This window comes from Symphalangus syndactylus, chromosome 18 (genome assembly GCF_028878055.3).
Source record: "Symphalangus syndactylus isolate Jambi chromosome 18, NHGRI_mSymSyn1-v2.1_pri, whole genome shotgun sequence".
Lineage (NCBI taxonomy): Eukaryota > Metazoa > Chordata > Mammalia > Primates > Hylobatidae > Symphalangus > Symphalangus syndactylus.
In genome coordinates, this window is record NC_072440.2 from 54,740,255 (window position 1) to 54,761,606 (window position 21,352).

The 21,352-nt window shown below is 43.4% G+C and overlaps 1 protein-coding gene and 1 pseudogene across 2 annotated transcripts in view; both read right to left on the reverse strand.

Moving 5' to 3' along the window:
* Positions 1-21,352, reverse strand: part of GAB4 (GRB2 associated binding protein family member 4) — a 51,931-nt gene that overhangs the window by 15,114 nt on the left and 15,465 nt on the right. Inside the window, exons 2-3 of one of the 2 annotated variants that reach the window (XM_055252908.2) lie at positions 10,517-10,823; positions 6,639-6,846 (exon numbers count right to left, since the gene is read on the reverse strand). In XM_055252908.2, coding sequence (XP_055108883.2) covers positions 6,639-6,846; positions 10,517-10,823 — 515 coding nt within the window. The remainder of the gene's footprint in view (positions 1-6,638; positions 6,847-10,516; positions 10,824-21,352) is intronic. The other variant, XM_055252909.2, reaches the window with a different exon arrangement.
* Positions 20,639-20,856, reverse strand: LOC129468757 (uncharacterized; annotated as a pseudogene).

Below are 21,352 nucleotides of genomic sequence, written 5' to 3' on the forward strand. Positions count from 1 at the left end.
CAGAAATACAATCTACCATCAGAGAATACTACAAACACCTCTATGCAAATAAACTAGAAAATCTAGAAGAAATGGATAAATTCCTTGACAAATACACCCTCCCAAGACTAAACGAGGAAAAAGTTGAATCTCTGAATAGACCAATAACAGGCTCTGAAACTGTGGCAATAATCAATACCTTACCAACTAAAAAGAGTCCAGGACCTGATGGATTCACAGCCAAATTCTTTCAGAGGTACAAGGAGGAACTGGTACCATTCCTTCTGAAACTATTCCAGTCAACAGAAAAAGAGGGAATCCTCCCTAAATCATTTTATGAGGCCAGCATCATCCTGATACCAAAGCCTGGCAGAGACACAACCAAAAAACAGAATTTCAGACCAATATCCTTGATGAACATTGATGCAAAAATCCTCAATAAAATACTGGCAAACCAAATCCAGCAGCACATCAAAAAGCTTATCCACCATGATCAAAGTGGGCTTCATCCCTGGGATGCAAGGCTGGTTCAACATATGCAAATCAATAAGTGTAATCCAGCATATAAACAGAATCAAAGACAAAAACCACATGATTATCTCAATAGATGCAGGAAAGGCCTTTGACAAAATTCAACAACGCTTCATGCTAAAAACTCTCAATAAATTAGGTATTGATGGGACGTATCTCAAAATCATAAGAGCTATCTATGACAAACCCACAGCCAATATCATACTGAATGGGCAAAAACTGGAAGCATTCCCTTTGAAAACTGGCACAAGACAGGGATGCCCTCTCTCACCACTCCTATTCAACATAGTGCTGGAAGTTCTGGACAGGGCAATCAGGCAGGAGAAGGAAATAAAGGGTATTCAATTAGGAAAAGAGGAAGTCAAATTGTCCCTGTTCGCAGATGACATGATTGTATATCTAGAAAATCCCATTGTCTCAGCCCAAAATCTCCTTAAGCTGATTAGCAACTTCAGCAAAGTCTCAGGATACAAAATCAATGTACAAAAATCACAAGCATTCTTGTACACCAATCACAGACAAACAGAGAGCCCAATCATGAGTGAACTCCCATTCACAATTGCTTCAAAGAGAATAACATACCTAGGAATCCAACTTACAAGGGATGGGAAGGATCTCTTCAAGGAGAACTACAAAACACTGCTCAGTGAAATAAAAGAGGATACAAACAAATAGAATAACATTCCATGCTCATGGGTAGGAAGAATTGATATCGTGAAAATGGCCATACTGCCCAAGGTAATTTATAGATTCAATGCCATCCCCATCAAGATACCAATGACTTTCTTCACAGAATTGGAAAAAACTACTTTAAAGTTCATATGGAACCAAAAAAGGGCTCGCATCGCTAAGTCAATCCGAAGCCAAAAGAGCAAAGCTAGAGGCATCATGCTACCTGACTTCAAACTATACTACAAGGCTACAGTAACCAAAACAGCGTGGTACTGGTACCAAAACAGACATATAGACCAATGGAACAGAACAGAGCCCTCAGAAATAATGCCGCATATCTACAACTATCTGATCTTTAACAAACCTGACAAAAACAAGCAATGGGGAAAGGATTCCCTATTTAATAAATGGTGCTGGGAAAACTGGCTAGCCATATATAAAAAGCTGAAACTGGATCCCTTCCTTACACCTTGTACAAAAATTAATTCAAGATGGATTAAAGACTTACATGTTAGACCTAAAACCATAAAAACCCTAGAAGAAAACCTAGGCAATACCATTCAGGACATAGGCGTGGGCAAGGACTTCATGTCTAAAACACCAAAAGCAATGGCAACAAAAGCCAAAATTGACAAATGGGATCTAATTAAACTAAAGAGTTTCTGCACAGCAAAAGAAACTACCATCAGAGTGAACAGGCAACCTACAGAATGGGAGAACATTTTTGCAACTACTCATCTGACAAAGGGCTAATATCCAGAATCTATAATGAACTCAAACAAATTTACAAGAAAAAAACAACCCCATCAACAAGTGGGCGAAGGATATGAACAGACACTTCTCAAAAGAAGACATTTATGCAGCCAAAAAACACATGAAAAAATGCTTATCATCACTGGCCGTTAGAGAAATGCAAATCAAAACCACAATGAGACACCATCTCACACCAGTTAGAATGACCATCATTAAAAAGTCAGGAAACAACAGGTGCTGGAGAGGATGTGGAGAAATAGGAACAGTTTTACACTGTTGGTGGGACTGTAAACTAGTTCAGCCATTGTGGAAGTCAGTGTGGCGATTCCTCAGGGATCTAGAACTAGAAATACCATTTGACCCAGCCATCCTATTACTGGGTATATACCCAAAGGATTATAAATCATGCTGCTATAAAGACACATGCACACGTATGTTTATTGGGGCACTATTCACAATAGCAAAGACTTGGAACCAACCTAAATGTCCAACAACGATAGACTGGATTAAGAAAATGTGGCACATATACACCATGGAATACTATGCAGCCATAAAAAATGATGAGTTCATGTCCTTTGTAGGAACATGGATGACGCTGGAAACCATCATTCTCAGCAAACTATCGCAAGGACAAAAAACCAAACACCGCATGTTCTCACTCATAGGTGGGAATTGAACAATGAGAACACATGGACACAGGAAGGGGAACATCACACACCACGGACTGTTGTGGGGTGGGGGGAGCGGGGAGGGATAGCATTAGGAGATATACCTCATGCTAAATGACGAATTAATGGGTCCCGCACACCAACATGGCACATGTATACACATGTAACAAACCTGCACGTTGTGCACATGTACCCTAAAACTTAAAGTATAATAATAATAAAATTTTAAAAAAAGAAGACATCCAAATGGCCAACAGGTAAATGAAAAAATTATCAACATCACTAGTCATTAGGAAAATGCAAACCAAAACCACAATGAGATATCATCTCCCCCAGTTAAAATGGCTATTATCAGAAAGATAATAACAAATGCTGGCAAGGGCATGGAGAAATGGGAACGCTCTATATACTCTTCGTAGGAATGTAAATTAGCACAGCCACTATGGAAAACAGTATGGAGGTTCCTCAAAAAACTAAAACTAGAACTACCATATGATCCAGCAATCTCACTGCTGAGTATATAGCCAACATCTGTATTATCTTGAGGTTCACATCTGTGTCTTCCAATTAGAACTTGTTAAATTCTGCTGGTTCTCTGTAAGCTGAGAAAATGTGAATTACTTCCTGAATGTTGTGCATGTTGTGTTTTGTGTAGACTGTGGGTTGCCATAATTGGGAGAATGTACTTGTTTTGGTTTCTGCAGGAAATCAAGCTGGTTAGGTTGAGACTGCAAGTTCCATCTCTCCTATGTGTGGTAGTTTCAAGCTGTGCTCAGTTCATATAGCTCTGTTACACTGGTTTGGGACTTTCCACACACCTGTAGCTCAAGGTGAGCATAAGACTTGGGTGGTTTCATGCTCAGAATTAGCAGATCCCTTCTCCAGCTCACTCTGCTCTAGAATCCTTTCCAGCTCCATTGGGCTCTTTTCTGGTTCCTCTACCTAGAAAGATGGAGTTTCCAGGAAAGTTTTAACCACTGGCCCCACTGTGCTGCCTTGTGTGGGCGCACCCTGGAGGCAAATCCATGGAAGACAGAAAATTGACCTCTGTGTATTTGCTGCTCCAAGTTTTTCTCCAGCCCACACCCTGCCTCCTTTCATTTACTTCCCAGGGTCTTTGAGTAATTGTACTTTGTATGTGTCCAGAGTTTTACGCTGTGATCTAGGAATGATATCCTGCAGTGGGTCTGCCACCACAGTAGAGCTGGAACTCCTAAGTCCTTTTCCAGAATCCCTGTATCTCTCCCAAAATCCATCATCTCTTCACCCATTACATACATTTTTTGCCCATAGATTTAAAAAGTTAACATACTTATTTTAAAGTCTTTGTAGGCTAGCTCCAAAATCTGGGTCTATTCTGGTCTGTTTCTATGTACTGAGTTCTCTAAACTCTGGGTCAACTTTTACCATTTACTCATACGGCTAGTAATTTTTCATCGGACACTGAATATCTGGGATCTGTTCTAGGAAAAGCCACGGAAATTGAATCTCAGTTCTTTCAAGAGTCAAAACTGTTCCAGAGTTTTGATTGTTCTTCAGTGCCTTCAAACAGTTGTTTTGTAATGTCTGTTTCTAACTGTTCTGTAGGTTTAGTATGATGCAAGCTATGCCACTACCATCAGAAACAATATCATCTTTCAGGACTTAAGAAAGCTTCCTTCCTATTCTCCGTCTCCCCTTGGAATTTGGTAAACAGTGTCTGAACTTTTCTGTAGAAACTACCCTGAGATATTGCTCATTGTCTTCTCACTCCCTCATCCCCATAAGCGAAAACAAAGAGGACAGCACAGCCTGGCCAAAGGCCCGTGGCAGTGCTGTTCCCAAGCTGTAGACAGTTCTTTCTCCTCAACTGTGCCATCTCACTACAGCACACGACCATCAAACACTGATCATGTACTGATGCAGACGTACTATATGCCCTGCCTTGTGTCCTCAGAGCATTTTAACACCGAAATCCGTAACACGACCCTCCATAACATCCAGAACATCTTAACACAGAAATCCATTAACATGAGGCAGACAGCCCCAAATGCTAGGAGAGAGAACATAAAAAACTGCTGTGTGATTCAAAGAAACCAACTCCTGCTGATAAGACTAACAGGAATTTCACAGAGGAGGAAGGAATGCAGAAAGTGGACCCTCACTGCTCATGCAGGCAGACACACTTACGTGTCTGTCTCCTTTTGCTTCAGCTGTGTCATGGGAGTGCAGGTGGTGGTGGCTGTTAGTATACCAAGCCTTCTACATAAAGTGTGTCCTGCAGATGAGCTGCACTGGTATCCTCAGTCTGTGTCAGCAAGGCAGGACTGTAGGACCCACCCCGGGTTCACTGATGAAAACAAGCATCTCAGCAAGATCCCCAGGTATTCCACGTGCATGTGAAAGTGTGAAGGGCACCAACACGAAGCACTGTGTCTTTTACAAGAGCGACGACTATAAGACCTCAGTTCTCTCTGTCCAGGTATTCATACATGCAGCAGAGGGAAAGGGGCACAGGGAGAACCACAGGTAACATGGACTGGGCATCTGCCACTGTGCACTTGATGTGTGTTCCATCACCTTACACCCATCAGCCTTTGAGTTAGTCGTTGCCATTCTGAAGATAAGGAAGTTGAAGGTCAAAGAGGTTAAATAAGTGGCCTAAGATTCCAAGAAAAGTGGCAGAACCTGAATTTGAAACCGTATCTGGCTGATGCCAAGCCTGTGCCATGCTTTCCATTGCACTATACTGCCTATCCCTGGTCTGGGACTCGAGAGAGGCAGGGACTGGTGTGGTTCTGCCACTAACTGGTTTAGTGATCTTCGTTAATTTGTTCTATCTTTCTAGAACACAGATCTTCATGTATCAGCTGATGAAGGTGGAACTGCTGAAAGTTCACAAACGAAGGAATCGCATTGCTTCAGGAAAATGGGTGATGGAGCTAGCCTTCAGATTGAGTGCTGGAGTCCCTGCTGTGTTACAGAAAAAGGATTAGAAAACCAGGAGTGCAGCAAAGTGTGGGGCAAAGAGTTCAGGAGAGATGTGAGGACACCTGGGTTCTAGGCCTGCCTCTACCATTTGATAGCTGTGAGCCTCAGGTGAGGCTGTGAGCTTCACCTAAAAAATGGAGATAAATGATCTTTCTAACTATCTCTCATATGTTTGACTGGTTCAAGTGAGATTATGTATGAAAATACTCTCACATATGTCATGAAGTCATCTATTAACACAGCCATTTATCTGTCTGCCTTCATTTTCACAGCATGATTTAGGTATTTCTAAACTAACAAACCAAGGAATGTGACTGTGATCTGTGTGCCACAGTAGCAACTAAGCACCAGCTCTGGCCAAGCCCATCCCTTCTGCACATTTGCCTGACCTTACACTGGGAATAACAGGTGATAAAACTGGTGCAGGCCCTGCCCCTGTGAGAGAGCCAGTGGTGTCAGAGAAGCAGAGGTCATGGTTCCAGAGCAAGGAGCCCCTTGTGAAACCATCTGTGGTGATGGACATGCTGCCTATCTTTGCTAGTCACTTTGGTGGCTACTGAGCATTTGACTTGTGGCTACTATAACTGAGAAACTGAACTCGAAATTTAATTTAATTTTAATTGGCTTAAATTTAAATAGCCATGACTGCAGCTACTGTGGAGCAGCACAGCTTAGAATTCAACTGAGCTATGGATCTGGTCATCAATCTTAAGGTTTCATAGCTGTCCTCTTAAGGCCAACACATAAACCGACTTTGTTATTTGCAGTTCTGAAACTCTAGCCTCTAATGCTTTTTTCCCCAAAATCAAACAAAATTTTCATGGCATGGTTTTTTCATAATGGTAGGTTTCTTAGGAATCCAATTATCACTTTGTAGCAACACAAATAAAACCAATAAAATGTGAAGGCTACATAAGCAAAAAATTAAATTCTGTTATATATGTTTGCTTACCTGGAAAGACACAATATTTTATGTCCTTCTCTTTGAAATTTAAAAAAATCAGGGACTGAATAGGACAAGACCTTGTGGGGGTCACTGCCCCTATGGCCATGCTGGCCCCCTACCTTGCATGTTCTGCTCCCTGGCTGGCGTGCTGGTGCGAGCAGAGACACCCCCGAGGTGCAGGGATGGGCCAGGTGGGCGGCACACGGTGAGACACCAGGGGCTCAGATGTGGGTTCTCGTTCTTGGGGGAGGTGCTGATGGGAGTGGCTGGGCTCAGCTGGAGAAGAGCAGGGGCCGTGACTGGCTGAGGAAATGTTTCCCAGGGAGCCTGTGAATGAAACAGGAAGGAAGGGCATCTTTGTCCTAAAGTGGGCTGCTAGAGGCAGAAACACATGAAGACAATGGCAGTAATCCAGCACCAGCACTCTTCCTCTCACATGCCTGCCCCCTCTGTCCTCCCACAGGAGGGTTGGGGCCTCCTGGCTACCCTGGCTGAGGAGCAGATGCTCTGCCTCTTTCCTACCCTGGAGCAGCCTGGAGGCCTCATAGTGCCCTGGGCCCTGACTGCTCCACTCCCAGACGGTGTGGCTGCCCACAGTCCAGGAGTGTGGTCCTGGCCCCCAGGCAAGACAGCCTCTGCAGTGGTGAGTGCCGCCACCTCCCTCCTCCATGGTGGCTCCTCTGTCATGGCCTCGCTCAAAGCTAAGGCTGTCTGGGTGAAGCAAGGCTTGCCAACTGAAGCCGCATTCTTGGAAACCCAGCTTTCCTGCCTGTCCTTCCATGGCATCTCAGACTCTCCTGTGGTGTTGGCAAGGAAGAGAGGTATCATGGACAGGTGGTACTTTGCTGAACCCCAAGCCCAGCAAACTGTTCATCTGGCTTGCTCTCCAGGACCTGTCCACACTCCTCAACAGAACCTACAAGGCCTTTCACAGTCCGACCTGTTTCCTGCTTTCCTATACCCACAACCAAGGTATATGGCAGCATCAGCCATCCTGCACAGACCAGCCTTTTTCAGGCTTCTTTGCTTTGGCTTATGCTGTTCCTTCTGCCTGGATTTCACTTCTACTCAAACTCACATGCAGACTTTAAGACCCTGCTCAAATATCACATTCTCTCTGAAACTTCCTGGACCGGCTTTCTTCTGGGTGTACAGCACTTGGCCCATGTTCCCGTTATATGCATGATCCCATCATAAGCACTTCCTTGCCCAGTCCATGGGTTTTTGAGAACTGCTACTGATGTTGTTACCTCCACGGCCCAAGCATTTACCCAACAGAAGCCAGGTACATAGATAGTTTTTAGTTTGAGTTTGCAGAATAAATATAAACATACTTTCAGCAATCAAAAACCCCAACAGCAAAACTTCTTGTTCAAAAGAAATGAAGGTCTACAGGTGTGATTTCAAACGATGTGATCGCTAAGTGGGGTTATGTTTGGGTGGTGTTGATGGTGGCTTTCTGAGGGTTCTTCAAGTCCTATCAGAGGGGGCAGAGTTCTCTTTCTGCCCCCCTGATATCTGGCCTATTTCTGGCTGTGCCACCTCATGGCCTGAGGCAGGAACCCTAGCTGGCTAATGCTCCTGAGTGTCTGCTCCTCTCCAGCTGTTTCCGATGCTGGGCAAGATAAGTTCTGCCAGTGAGCAACAGAAACATCTGGCAGGGCTCTGGGAAAGATGGCTCCACTTACAGCTATGTGCACTCCAAGATGAGCTCCCATGCAGGTCTCCTGGTGAGTGGGATGTGTGCCAAAAGAATCAATGGCCTTGTAGCTCCAAAAGACCTGCAAGATGAATGCTCTACCAGTGGAGGAGCAAGGGTCTATGCTAGGGGGCCAAGCAACCACGGTACCAAGGATGAACACAGCTGCTGCCCAGGGAGGGTGCAGCGGGAAGCTCTGCTGAGCCTCTGCTCCTGCCATCTTGTTGGATCTGCTTCCTCTGCCTTCAATGGAGCTATTCTTCCGGGTTCTGCTCTAGACCCTCCTCAGCCTCACCCTGACTCTGGATACTGCAGGTTGATCCTGTCCTCCCACAGCCCCCAGGACCACCTAAGTGATGGCAACTCTAAAATCTGAACCTGCAGCTCAGGCCTTTCTGGGGCTCCCTGCCGCAAGGCAGACACCCCACAAGCAGGTGTCCCCGATGCTCCAAGTGAACCCCTCGCATGCCTGTGTTCCCTCTCGGTGAGGCACATCAGCATGACTGTCCACTCCACTCTCCAAGCCAGAGCTCAGGCATCACTGTGACTCTTCACTCTTTTTCACCAACCATGTCCTGTCCTTACGGCATTGCTCATAGAAAGCTCTTCCACAGTGCCCTGCATCCTTAAGATGACTCACAAAGCACTCTCTCTCTTTCTAAAACCATATTTCTGTTTATTTTTTCAACCAGTTTCTTGCCAGTAATTCCTCGTGTTTCAAATGGAATTCTCGTAAAATACCAACCTCTCTTTCATCAGCCCATACATTCAGCTCAAAACTCAGCGAGGGCAGAGATTTCACCTCTTTTGAAATGGTTTTGTTCTCAGAATCAAGCCCAGTGTGTAACACAAGTATGTGTTGATCAAACAAAGGATGTAGCATAGTAAGGAACTACTCCCCTGGTGACAGTCACTGCTCCTCATCGCCCTCCCAATAAAGTCCAGGCTCCTCAGTCTGGTAGGAAAGGCCACTTTTCCACAACCCACTAACCCTGTTCTGTCACCCCATGCATCCTTCATGCCCCCAGTTGTATGTGTGGGCTGTGAGGATGAAAGAGTGACCCACCCTCACCTCCACAGCCCCTGTCTAGCACTCGGGCAATAGAGTCCTATCCATGACCCAGAGTCCATTTATATGCAGACCTGGGGGTGTATCAGCACCAAGCCATGGCTATAAAACCGGTCAGCTCTCTCAAATGGTCTATAGCTCCAGAAACATCCTTTCAAAGCAGTTCTGGCAATAAACGTTGCCTGGAGAGTTCTTAAAATTTCTGATTCAGTAAGTCTGGAGTGGGGTGCAGACTGACTTACAAGAATGAATTACTTACTGACATTCTTACAAGAATGCGCAGGTCTAACAAGTTCCCAGGTGATGCTGATGCTGATGAGCTAAGAATTGTTTTTACATTTTCAAAGGATTGTAACATTTAAAAAAATAGGAATATAAAATAGAGACTATATGTGGCCTCCAAAATCTAAAATATTTACAGGAAGTATCTGCTGAGCCCTGGACCCTTGCTACTCAAAATGAAGCTTTGCTTTTCAATTTTATCTTCCCAAAAAAAGTGGGAAAGAGTGGAGCTTCCAAAAGACACTAATGCCTGGGTCTGCCACTCAAGAGATTCCTAGGTGACTCACTTGGCACAGGTCCTTGGCATCAACATTTTTAAAATGTCCCTCCTTAATTCTGATGTGCAACCAGGTTCAAGAATGGCCAATTTAGACCATACACCTGCCTCAGAAAAAAAAAAAAAAAAGCCTGTTCCTCAACCTTCCTGGTGAGTAGAGGATGAGCCTGAACGAATGTGAAGGAGCATTTCTGCAACTTAAAACTCATTTCAAAAAGCTGAACTACTCTTTTGTGAAGGTTATTAAGACCCAAGCATAAGTCTGTATTTGCTCCTCTCACCTGTCCCCTCCTAAGTGATTATAAATCAGTAAGAATCGCAAAGCACCCCCAAGCAAACCCACCAAGGGTCAAGTGCAACTGTGCCAGGCAGTCTGAAGTAGGTGGGCCAGAACAGCCAGAGATGGATCAGTAGAGGGCGAAGGAGAGGTCTTCCCTACAGGTGGCTGAGAGGTGACAGGGCAAAGGTGCAGAGAGCTCAGGGAAGGGGGAGAGGTGGAGGACTGAGGATGGTAGTGGTATCGAGGTGTCTGAAGAAACACCAAAAATGCCTTTAGCTTCATCATGAGCCACTTCTTAGCAGTGTTGGCAGCTAGAGCTGCCTGCCTTGCTGGAGATCAGAGGGCCTCATCTCAGCCCCTCCTGAGACAGGGCTGTGTGTGCTCCCATACCTGTGCTTTCCTCAACCTGCCTGAAGCCGCAGATCTGACAGATGCTCTGGACCCACTTGTTCATGTCCTCCCTGGTCTCAGCCACCAGGTAAAAGGTACGCTCACTGATCTTGATGTCAAACATATAGCCCTTCTGAATCTCCTTCTTGTTGAAGTTCAGAGTCACACCAACATCCAGCTGCTCACAGAGGTTCAGGTTGATGGTGCGCAGGGGCTTCTTGGAGCCATCATTCTTGTAGTATTCCAGAACATCTGGGTCACTCCTAGTCTGGCCCCTCCGCAGGATAAACCAGCGTTTCCTCCAGGCCTAAGGAAGGAGTAAGAAGAGGGGAAACATTCATTTGTTATTACAAAGCTTTTAACAGGTCTGAGACATCACTAAGTTAAGGATGGGACTTGGACCTGCACTCAGCCTATGTCTCCCTTTCGGATTTCCCCAGAGTTTCAAAGGTGGAGAGTGACTTTGAATGCATTTTACTGCAGCATCTCACTATGTCAGCAGTCTCATCACTACAAAATAAGATGTGCATTTCCACACTTTAGAGCAGGAGGTTGGGTGAGGACACTTTATAGCAACAATTTCATTAGGCTAGAACACTGACCTCAATGCATGGCACTTTTAGACAAAGTAGAACTCTCAAAGCCACAACACCTTAGTTTACAGGTGAGGACCTCCACTAAGCATGGTGAGTTGAAGCAACAATGTCAGAAGCAGAAGTAGTAGCAGTAAACAAGTAGCAGAAAAACATGTTTCTCAACTTTTAGTAAAATGTGCTTTTTACCATATCATGATGCTTTAGAAGATTCACAGAGAAACCCTTCTAAAACTTCTCTGAAGCACAGGACTTCAGGATGCTTCTTTTTTAAGGGACACAATCTTACTCTGTCACTCAGGCTGGAGTGCAGTGGTGGCACAGTCACAGCTCACTGCAGCCTCTAATTCCTGAGCTTAGGTAATCCTCCCACTTCAGCCTCCTAAGTAGATGGGACTAGAGCACACATCACCATACCTAGCTAATTCTTTAATACATTTTTTGAAGAGATGGGGTCTCACTATGTTGCCTAGGATCATCTTGAACTCCTGGCCTCATGTGATCCTCCTGCTTCCACCTCCCAAAGCACTGAGAGACCTTTTTTCTATCTTGTTCACTGCTATATCCCTAGTACTTATAATAGTATTACTGATCAGATAAACTCCTTATACTACTCCATCCCATAGAATTGAATGCATTATTATATTTTCTCTTAGGCTGTCTTCTACCTTCCATCTCTTCAACAAGACTGAGTGATCCATGAGCAGACACCACACACAGGGATAAAAGACTACCCATGGTAGAGAACTGTGGATGAGTCTATGCTTCTCCACGGGATCCAGGTGTGACTTTCCAGTAAGCCATTTACCTCTTTGGAGCTTGTCTCGGCTATTGGAATCACCACCACCACCACCTGCCCTAAGTACCTCATAGTTTTATTACACAAACAAACCCAAACAACTTGGCGTGCAACCCTGAAGGACTACAGATGCCAAGCATTGGGTTATCACAACTCTTTAGAACCCAGGAGACCTACACTCTAGGACTCCTACCACCTTTTCCCACTCACCTTTTATCCCTGTTATTTTCCCCCTTATCAAACTTCCTTTCCATGGCTCTATTATAATCATACCCTTGCTTCTTTCTCCATTCCTCTTATTTATCTGGCAAAACCACAGCCCCTGGCTAAGCCTGATGCTTTGCCTACTCCACCTGTTCCCATTCAGCTGTGAACAGCTGGAGAGAATTACATAACCATGCTGCCTGGTCTCATTTTAACTTCAAGGGGCCCTCATGTGGCCCAATGTCCTCCCATATTTACCGAGTTCATGGTTTTCTCCTACTGTTTTGCAACAATTTCTCAACTTCTTTCCCTCTAAACCTCCAACACCCCTATTTCTTTGTTTCTTATTCCATGAGAAAATATAAGCAATGCAAAGAGAATCTGCACCTGATCCACCTCCCCACCCACCAGCCTGCCTGTGCCTACAGCCCTGGACCTTGTCACTGGGGAGCACGGAGAGTTCATCCATTCTAAGGCCAACCTTCTTTCATTTGTGAACACCTTCTCGCTCACAAATGGACATCATTTCAACAGTTCTCCACCTCTACTAGGATCATTTCCATCAAGACACAAATTTCTCCCATCTTAGAAAAAAAATTAAAAGTTTGGTTTCAGCCCGCATTCTCTTCCAACTCTTTACCTTAAAACTCTGAAGTTTCCTCACTGCTAATCTTTATTTCCTCCTCTCCTGTTTTGTGAAATCACTCTAATCAGGCTGTTCCCCTTCTGCACCACTAAAATGACTCATGGAAGGTCCCAAAGACTTCATTGCTGCTATATCAACTCCTGGGCCTCACTTAATCTCCCAGCATAACCCGTACCCAATAAGCCTTGGATTGAAAAAGATTGAAGATTGAGGCATAGCCAGACAGGATAGAGCTGAGGAACATAAAAGTAAGTGCTACTTATTTACAGTCACCTGAAGTCTTGCAGAGGCTGCTGCCTTCACAATTCTGTGGGTGCGTGGTGCAGGTGTTATGTATATACATGTAGTGTGAGCAAAGCAGGTGTACTGTTACTACTCTAGCTTGTGTTTACTCTCATATATTGTAAGGGTTTTTATGCTACTGCATTATTTCAATTTTGTGTAAATTATGCAGCTGTGTTTCCATATATTAAGTTTATATGTCCACCTTAAATTCTGTGATCTTGCTATATTCACCTAATTCTGGGAGGGTTTTTTGAAGTAGATTTCTTAGAAGTTCCTTTATATCCAATCATGTCTTTTGAGAATAAAGACAATTTTACTTCATCTTTTACAATCTGTATGACTTTCATTTCTTTTTAATGCTTGTTACACTGACTAGACCCTTTGGTACAACACTGCATAAAAGTCATACACACAGACATCCTTGCTTTGTTCATGATCTTTTTAATGCTTGTTACACTGACTAGACCGTTTGGTACAACACTGCATAAAAGTCATACGCACAGACATCCTTGCTTTGTTCATGATCTTAGGGTAAAACGTTCAGTATTTTATGATTAAGAATGTTGTTAGCTGTAGGTTTTTCATAGATACAACTAATTTTCTATGGTTTGGTCAAATACTTTTTTGCATCTATTCAGATGATCAGGTGATTTTTCTTCTTTATTCTCTTAATGTGATGAATTGCACTGGCCTGTTTTTAAATGTTAAGCCAACTTTGCATTCATCCTATAAACGCCTTGGTCATAAAGTGGCAGAGCAAGACTTCAAGCCCAGCAGCCTGGTTTCACAGGCTCTGCTTGTTCTCTCACCAATATTGCTTTACGTGTAGAATTTGGGCTGAGGGTAGAGGAGAGGGAACAGTGATGAGGATGGCTCTGCGAAGATAGTTGGGTGGATAATGGAATACGGTTTCCCAAATCTGTAAGCAGATCCTTGAAAGCTGTGGATTGTTCAGCTCCAGTCTTCATCCTCCCAACACTTTCTTCCAGTGCCTGTAATTTACTGGAAATCCTTCTGAATCCATGTTGTGTATCAATATCATTACACTCCCTAGAAGCGTACAGCTGAAGTAATTCTTTTAGCATTTCTCATATTGTGGGTTGTCTGGTAACATATTGTCTTTGTTGTGTTGTTGTTGTTTTCTATCTGATACTCTGATAGTGTGTTTCTTTGGCCTTCATATTTTAAAACAGAATTTTCCACTGGACAGAGAATCTAGGAATGATGGCACCACAGACTGTGTCATGGCCTGTGTTCTCCATGTCTTCATTTCCTCACCTGAGAAATGAGGACAATACTGTGCCTATGCGATCAGGCTGTTCTAAGGATATGAAGTGACTCAGATAAAAGCCTTAGTACTGTGCCTCACACCCAGCAAGTATTCAATGAACACTTAAGGAAACACAAATGCGGCCGGGCACGGTGGCTCACGCTTGTAATCCCAGCACTTTGGGAGGCCGAGGCAGGCGGATCACGAGGTCAGGAGATCGAGACCACGGTGAAACCCCGTCTCTACTAAAAATACAAAAAATTAGCCGGGCGTGGTGGTGGGCGCCTGTAGTCCCAGCTACTCGGAGAGGCTGAGGCAGGAGAATGGCGTGAACCCAGGAGGCGGAGCTTGCAGTGAGCCGAGATTGCGCCACTGCACTCCAGCCTGGGCGACAGAGCGAGACTCCGTCTCAAAAAAAAAAAGAAACACAAATGCATGCCTACAGTGATCAGATTCTGTTAGGCAGACTATATACAGGAGAAAAGCCACAGCTCATGGTTTCCAGGAGCCTGAAATATTTCTTTTAGCATTTCTTATATTGCATGCTTTCTGATAACACCCTTCTTAGCTTTTTCAAAAATGTGACAATGTTTTTATAGTGTCTTCACTTAAAAAGAAAATTGCACTGGGTGTAGAATCTCAGATGATGGTTTTCTTCCTCCAGGGCTGTTGACACGTCAGTGCACTGTCTTCTGGCCTTCACTGTTTCTGATAAAAGCTGGCTGTCATTCTGGTACAGTGTGTATTACCCCTTTGGCTGCTTTTTTTATCTTTAGACAGTCTTGCTCTGTTGCCCAGGCTGGAGTGCAGTGGTGTAATCTTGGCTCACTGCAACCTCCACCTCCCAGGCTCAAGCAATTCTCCTGCCTTGTTTTATCTTTGTCTTTAGCGATTTGATCATGATGAGCTTAGGTACATTCTCCTTTGTGTTTATCCTGCTTGGAATTAGCTGAACTTCTAGGAGCTGTGGACTACTGTTTATGACCAAATTTGGCAAAACTTCAGCAAAAATTTCTTCAAGTATTTTTTCTCTCCTCTCCCTCATCCTCTTTCTGGAACTTCACTTATACATATGTTCAGTTTCATGATATCATCTCACAAAGTACCTATTCATCTTTCAATTCATTTTTTTCAAGCAGGATAAATCGCATGAAATAAGATAACAGAAATATACCCAAGAATGTCAGTAATTACATATCCAAATATGACAGTAATCACAGCAGTTTGGGGGACACTGCTAGATGACCTAGGCAAGGAAGGTCTCTCCGAAGTAGTGACATTTTATAATAGCAATCACTTCTACAGAGCCTTACTACACACTGAGCACCATTCTAAATGCTAAATATGTGTGTGTATGTACACATATTATGAATTTATTTAATCCTCACAACAACCTAGTCAAATAGATATTACAACTCCAATGAACAGTTTAAGAATTGGGATGCAGAGGGGGTGGAGCCAAGATGGCCGAATAGGAACAGCTCTGGTCTACAGCTCCCAGCCTGAGCGACACAGAAGACGGGTGATTTCTGCATTTCTGTTTGAGGTACCGATTTCATCTCACTAAGGAGTGCCAAACAGTGGGTGCAGGACAGTCGGTGAAGCGCACTGTGCGCGAGCTGAAGCAGGGCGAGGTATTGCCTCACTCGGGGAGCGCAAGGGGTCAGGGAGTTCCCTTTCCTAGTCAAAGAAAGGGATAACAGACGGCATCTGGAAAATCGGGTCAGTCCCACCCTAATACTGTGCTTTTCCAACGGGCCTGGAAAACGACACACTAGGAGATTGTGTCCGGCACCTGGCTCGGAGGGTCCTATGCCCACGGAGTCTCGCTGATTGCTAGCACAGCAGTCTGAGATCAAACTGCAAGGCGGCAGTGAGGCTGGGGGAGGGTTGCCCGCCATTGCCCAGGCTTGCTTAGGTAAACAAAGCAGCCAGGAAGCTCGAACTGGGTGGAGCCCACCACAGCTCAAGGAGGCCTGCCTGCCTCTGTAGGCTCCACCTCTGGGGGCAAGGCACAGACAAACAAAAAGTCAGCAGGAACCTCCTCAGAATTAAATGTCCCTGTCTGACTGACAGCTTTGAAGAGAGTAGTGGTTCTCCCAGCACGCAGCTGGAGATCTGAGAACGGACACACTGCCTCCTAAAGTGGGTCCCTCACCCCTGAGCAGCCTAACTGGGAGGCACCCACCAGTAGGGACAGACTGACACCTCACTCGGCCAGGTACTCCTCTGAGACAAAACTTCCAGAGGAACTGTCAGACAGCTCAATTTGTGGTCTCACGAAAATCTGCTGTTCTGCAGCCACGACTGCTGACACCCGGCCAAACAGGGTCTGGAGTGGACCTCTAGTAAATTCCAACAGACCTGCAGCTAAGGGTCCTGTCTGGTAGAAGGAAAACTAACAAACAGAAAGGACATCCACACCAAAAACCCATCTGTACATCACCATCATCAAAGACCAAAAGTAGATAAAACCACAAAGATGGGGAAAAAACAGAACAGAAAAACTGGAAACTCTAAAAAGCAGAGCACCTCTCCTCCTCCAAAGGAACGCAGTTCCTCACCAGCAACGGAACAAAGCTGGATGGAGGATGACTTTGACGAGTTGAGAGAAGAAGACTTCAGATGATCAAACTACTCCAAGCTACGGGAGGAAATTCAAAACAATAGCAAAGAAGTTAAAAACTTGGAAAAAAAATTAGACGAATGGATAACTAGAATAACCAATGGAGAGAAGGGCTTAAAGGAGCTGATGGAGCTGAAAGCCAAGTATTGAGAACTACGCGAAGATTGCAGAAGCCTCGGTAGCAGATGCGATCAACTGGAAGAAAGGGTATCGCTGATGGAAGATGAAATGAATGAAATGAAGCGAGAAGGGAAGTTTAGAGAAAAAAGAATAAAAAGAAATGAACAAAGCCTCTAAGAAATTTGGGACTATGTGAAAAGATCAAACCTACGTCTGATTGGTGTACCTGAAAGTGACTGGGAGAATGGAACCAAGTCGGAAAACACTCTGCAAGATATTATCCAGGAGAACTTCCCCAATCTAGCAAAGCAGGCCAACATTCAGATTCAGGAAATACAGAGAACGCCACAAAGATACTCCTCGAGAAGAGCAACTCCAAGACAAATAATTGTCAGATTCACCAAAGTTGAAATGAAGGAAAAAATGTTAAGGGCGGCCAGAGAGAAAGGTCGGGTTATCCACAAAGGGAGGCCCATCAGACTAACAGCTGATCTCTGGGCAGAAACTCTACAAGCCAGAAGAGAGTGGGAGCCGATATTCAACAATCTTAAAGAAAAGAATTTTCAACCCAGAATTTCATATCCAGCCAAACTAAGCTTCATAAGTGAAGGAGAAATAAAATCCTTTACAGACAAGCAAACGCTGAGTGATTTTGTCACCACCAGGCCTGCCCTAAAAGAGCTCCTGAAGGAAGCGCTAAACATGGAAAGGAACAACCGGTACCAGCCCCTGCAAAAACATGCCAAATTGTAAAGACCATCAAGACTAGGAAGAAACTGCATCAACTAATGAGCAAACTAACCAACTAACATCATAATGACAGGATCAGATTCACACATAACAATATTAACTTTAAGTGTAAATGGGCTAAATGCTCCAATTAAAAGACACAGACTGGCAAACTGGATAAGGAGTCAGGACCCATCAGTGTGCTGTATTCAGGAAACCCATCTCACGTGCAGAGACACACATAGGCTCAAAATAAAGGGATGGAGGAAGATCTATCAAGCAAATGGAAAACAAAAAAAGGCAGGGGTTGCAATCCTAGTCTCTGATAAAATAGACTTTAAACCAACAAAGATCAAAAGAGACAAAGAAGGCCATTCCATAATGGTAAAGGGATCAATTCAACAAGAAGAGCTAACTATCCTAAATACATATGCACCCAACACAGGAGCACCCAGATTCATAAAACAAGTCCTGAGTAACCTACAAAGGGACTTAAACTCCCACACAATAATAATGGGAGATTTTAACACCCCACTGTCAATATTAGACAGATCAATGAGACAGAAAGTTAACAAGGATATCCAGGAATTGAACTCAGCTCTGCACAAAGTGGGCCTAATAGACATCTACAGAACTCTCCACAGCAAATCAACAGAATATACATTTTTTTCAGCACCACACCACACCTATTCCAAAATTGACCACATAGTTGGAAGTAAAGCTCTCCTCAGCAAATGTAAAAGAACAGAAATTATAACAAACTGTCTCTCAGACCACAGTGCAATCAAACTAGAACTCAGGATTAAGAAACTCATTCAAAACCACTCAACTACATGGAAACTGAACAACCTGCTCCTGAATGACTATTGGGTACATAATGAAATGAAGGCAGAAATAAAGATGTTCTTTGAAACCAACGAGAACAAAGACACAACATACCAGAATCTCTGGGACACATTCAAAGCAGTGTGTACAGGGAAATTTATAGCACTAAATGCCCACAAGAGAAAGCAGGAAAGATCCAAAATTGACACCCTAACATCACAACTAAAAGAACTAGAAAAGCAAGAGCAAACACATTCAAAAGCTAGCAGAAGGCAAGAAATAACTAAAATCAGAGCAGAACTGAAGGAAATAGACACACAAAAAACCCTTCAAAAAATTAATGAATCCAGGAGCTGGTTTTTTGAAAAGATCAACAAAATTGATAGACCACTAGCAAGACTAATAAAGAAGAAAAGAGAGAAGAATCAAATAGATGCAATAAAAAATGAAAAAGGGGATATCACCACCGATCCCATAGAAATACAATCTACCATCAGAGAATACTACAAACACCTCTATGCAAATAAACTAGAAAATCCAGAAGAAATGGATAAATTCCTTGACAAATACACCCTCCCAAGACTAAACCAGGAAGAAGTTGAATCTCTGAATAGACCAATAACAGGATCTGAAACTGTGGCAATAATCAATCACTTACCAACTAAAAAGAGTCCAGGACCTGATGGATTCACAGCCGAATTCTACCAGAGGTACAAGGAGGAACTGATACCATTCCTTCTGAAACTATTCCAATTGATAGAAAAAGAGGGAATCCTCCCTAAATCATTTTATGAAGCCAGCATCGTCCTGATACCAAAGCCTGGCAGAGACATAACCAAAAAAGAGAATTTCAGACCAATATCCTTGATGAACATTGATACAAAAATCTTCAATAAAATACTGGCAAACTGAATCCAGCAGCACATCAAAAAGCTTATACACCATGGTCAAGTGAGCTTCATCCCTGGGATGCAAGGCTGGTTCAACATATGCAAATCAATAAATGTAATCCAGCATATAAACAGAACCAAAGACAAAAACCACGTGATTATCTCAATAGATGCAGAAAAGGCCTTTGACAAAATTCAACAACGCTTCATGCTAAAAACTCTTAAAAAATTAAGTATTGATGGGACGTATCTCAAAATAATAAGAGCTATCTATGACAAACCCACAGCCAATATCATACTGCATGGGCAAAAACTGGAAGCATTCCCTTTGAAAACTGGCACAAGACAGGGATGCCCTCTCTCAGGCAGGAGAAGGAAATAAAGGGTATTCAATTAGGAAAAGAGGAAGTCAAATTGTCCCTGTTTGCAGATGACATGATTCTATATCTAGAAAACTCCATCATCTCAGCCCAAAATCTCCTTAAGCTGATTAGCAACTTCAGCAAAGTCTCAGGATACAAAATCAATGTACAAAAATCGCAAGCATTCTTGTACACCAATCACAGACAAACAGAGAGCCAAATCATGAGTGAACTCCCATTCACAATTGCTTCAAAGAGAATAAAATACCTAGGAATCCAACTTACAAGGGATGGGAAGGACCTCTTCAAGGAGAACTACAAAACACTGCTCAATGAAATAAAAGAGGATACAAACAAATGGAAGAACATTCCATGCTCATGGGTTGGAAGAATCAATATTGTGAAAATGGCCATACTGCCCAAGGTAATTTATAGATTCAATGCCATCCCCATCAAGCTACCAATGACTTTCTTCACAGAATTGGAAAAAACTACTTTAAAGTTCATATGGAACCAAAAAAGAGCCCGCATCGCCAAGTCAATCCTAAGCCAAAAGAACAAAGCTGGAGGCATCACCCTACCTGACTTCAAACTATACTACAAGGCTACAGTAACCAAAACAGCATGGTACTGGTACCACAACAGAGACATAGATCAATGGAACAGAACAGAGCCCTCAGAAATGATGCCGCATATCTACAACTATCTGATCTTTGACAAACCTGACAAAAACAAGAAATGAGGAAAGGATTCCCTATTTAATAAATGGTGCTGGGAAAACTGGCTAGCCATATGTAGAAGGCTGAAACTGGATCCCTTCCTTACACCTTATACAAAAATTAATTCAAGATGGATTAAAGACTTACATGTTAGACCTAAAACCATTAAAATCCTACAAGAAAGCCTAGGCAATACCATTCAGGACATAGGCATGGGCAAGGACTTCATGTCTACACTACACTTGATCTTAGCCAAAAGGCCGAGAAGCGATGGGGACTTCATGTCTAAAACATCAAAAGCAATGGCAACAAAAGCCAAAATTGACAAATGGGATCTCATTAAACTAAAGAGCTTCTGCACAGCAAAAGAAATTACCATCAGAGTGAAAAGGCAACCTACAGAATGGGAGAAAAATTTTTGCAACCTACTCATCTGACAAAGGGCTAATATCCAGAATCTACAATGAACTCAAACAAATTTACAAGAAAAAAACAACCCCATCAACAAGTGGGCAAAGGACATGAACAGACACTTCTCAAAAGAAGACATTTATGCAGCCAAAAAACACATGAAAAAATGCTCATTATCACTGGCCATCAGAGAAATGAAAATCAAAACCACAGTGAGATACCATCTCACACCAGTTAGAATGGCCATCATTAAAAAGTCAGGAAACAACAGGTGCTGGAGATGATGTGGAGAAATAGGAACACTTTTACACTGTTGGTGGGACTGTAAACTAGTTCAACCATTGTGGAAGTCAGTGT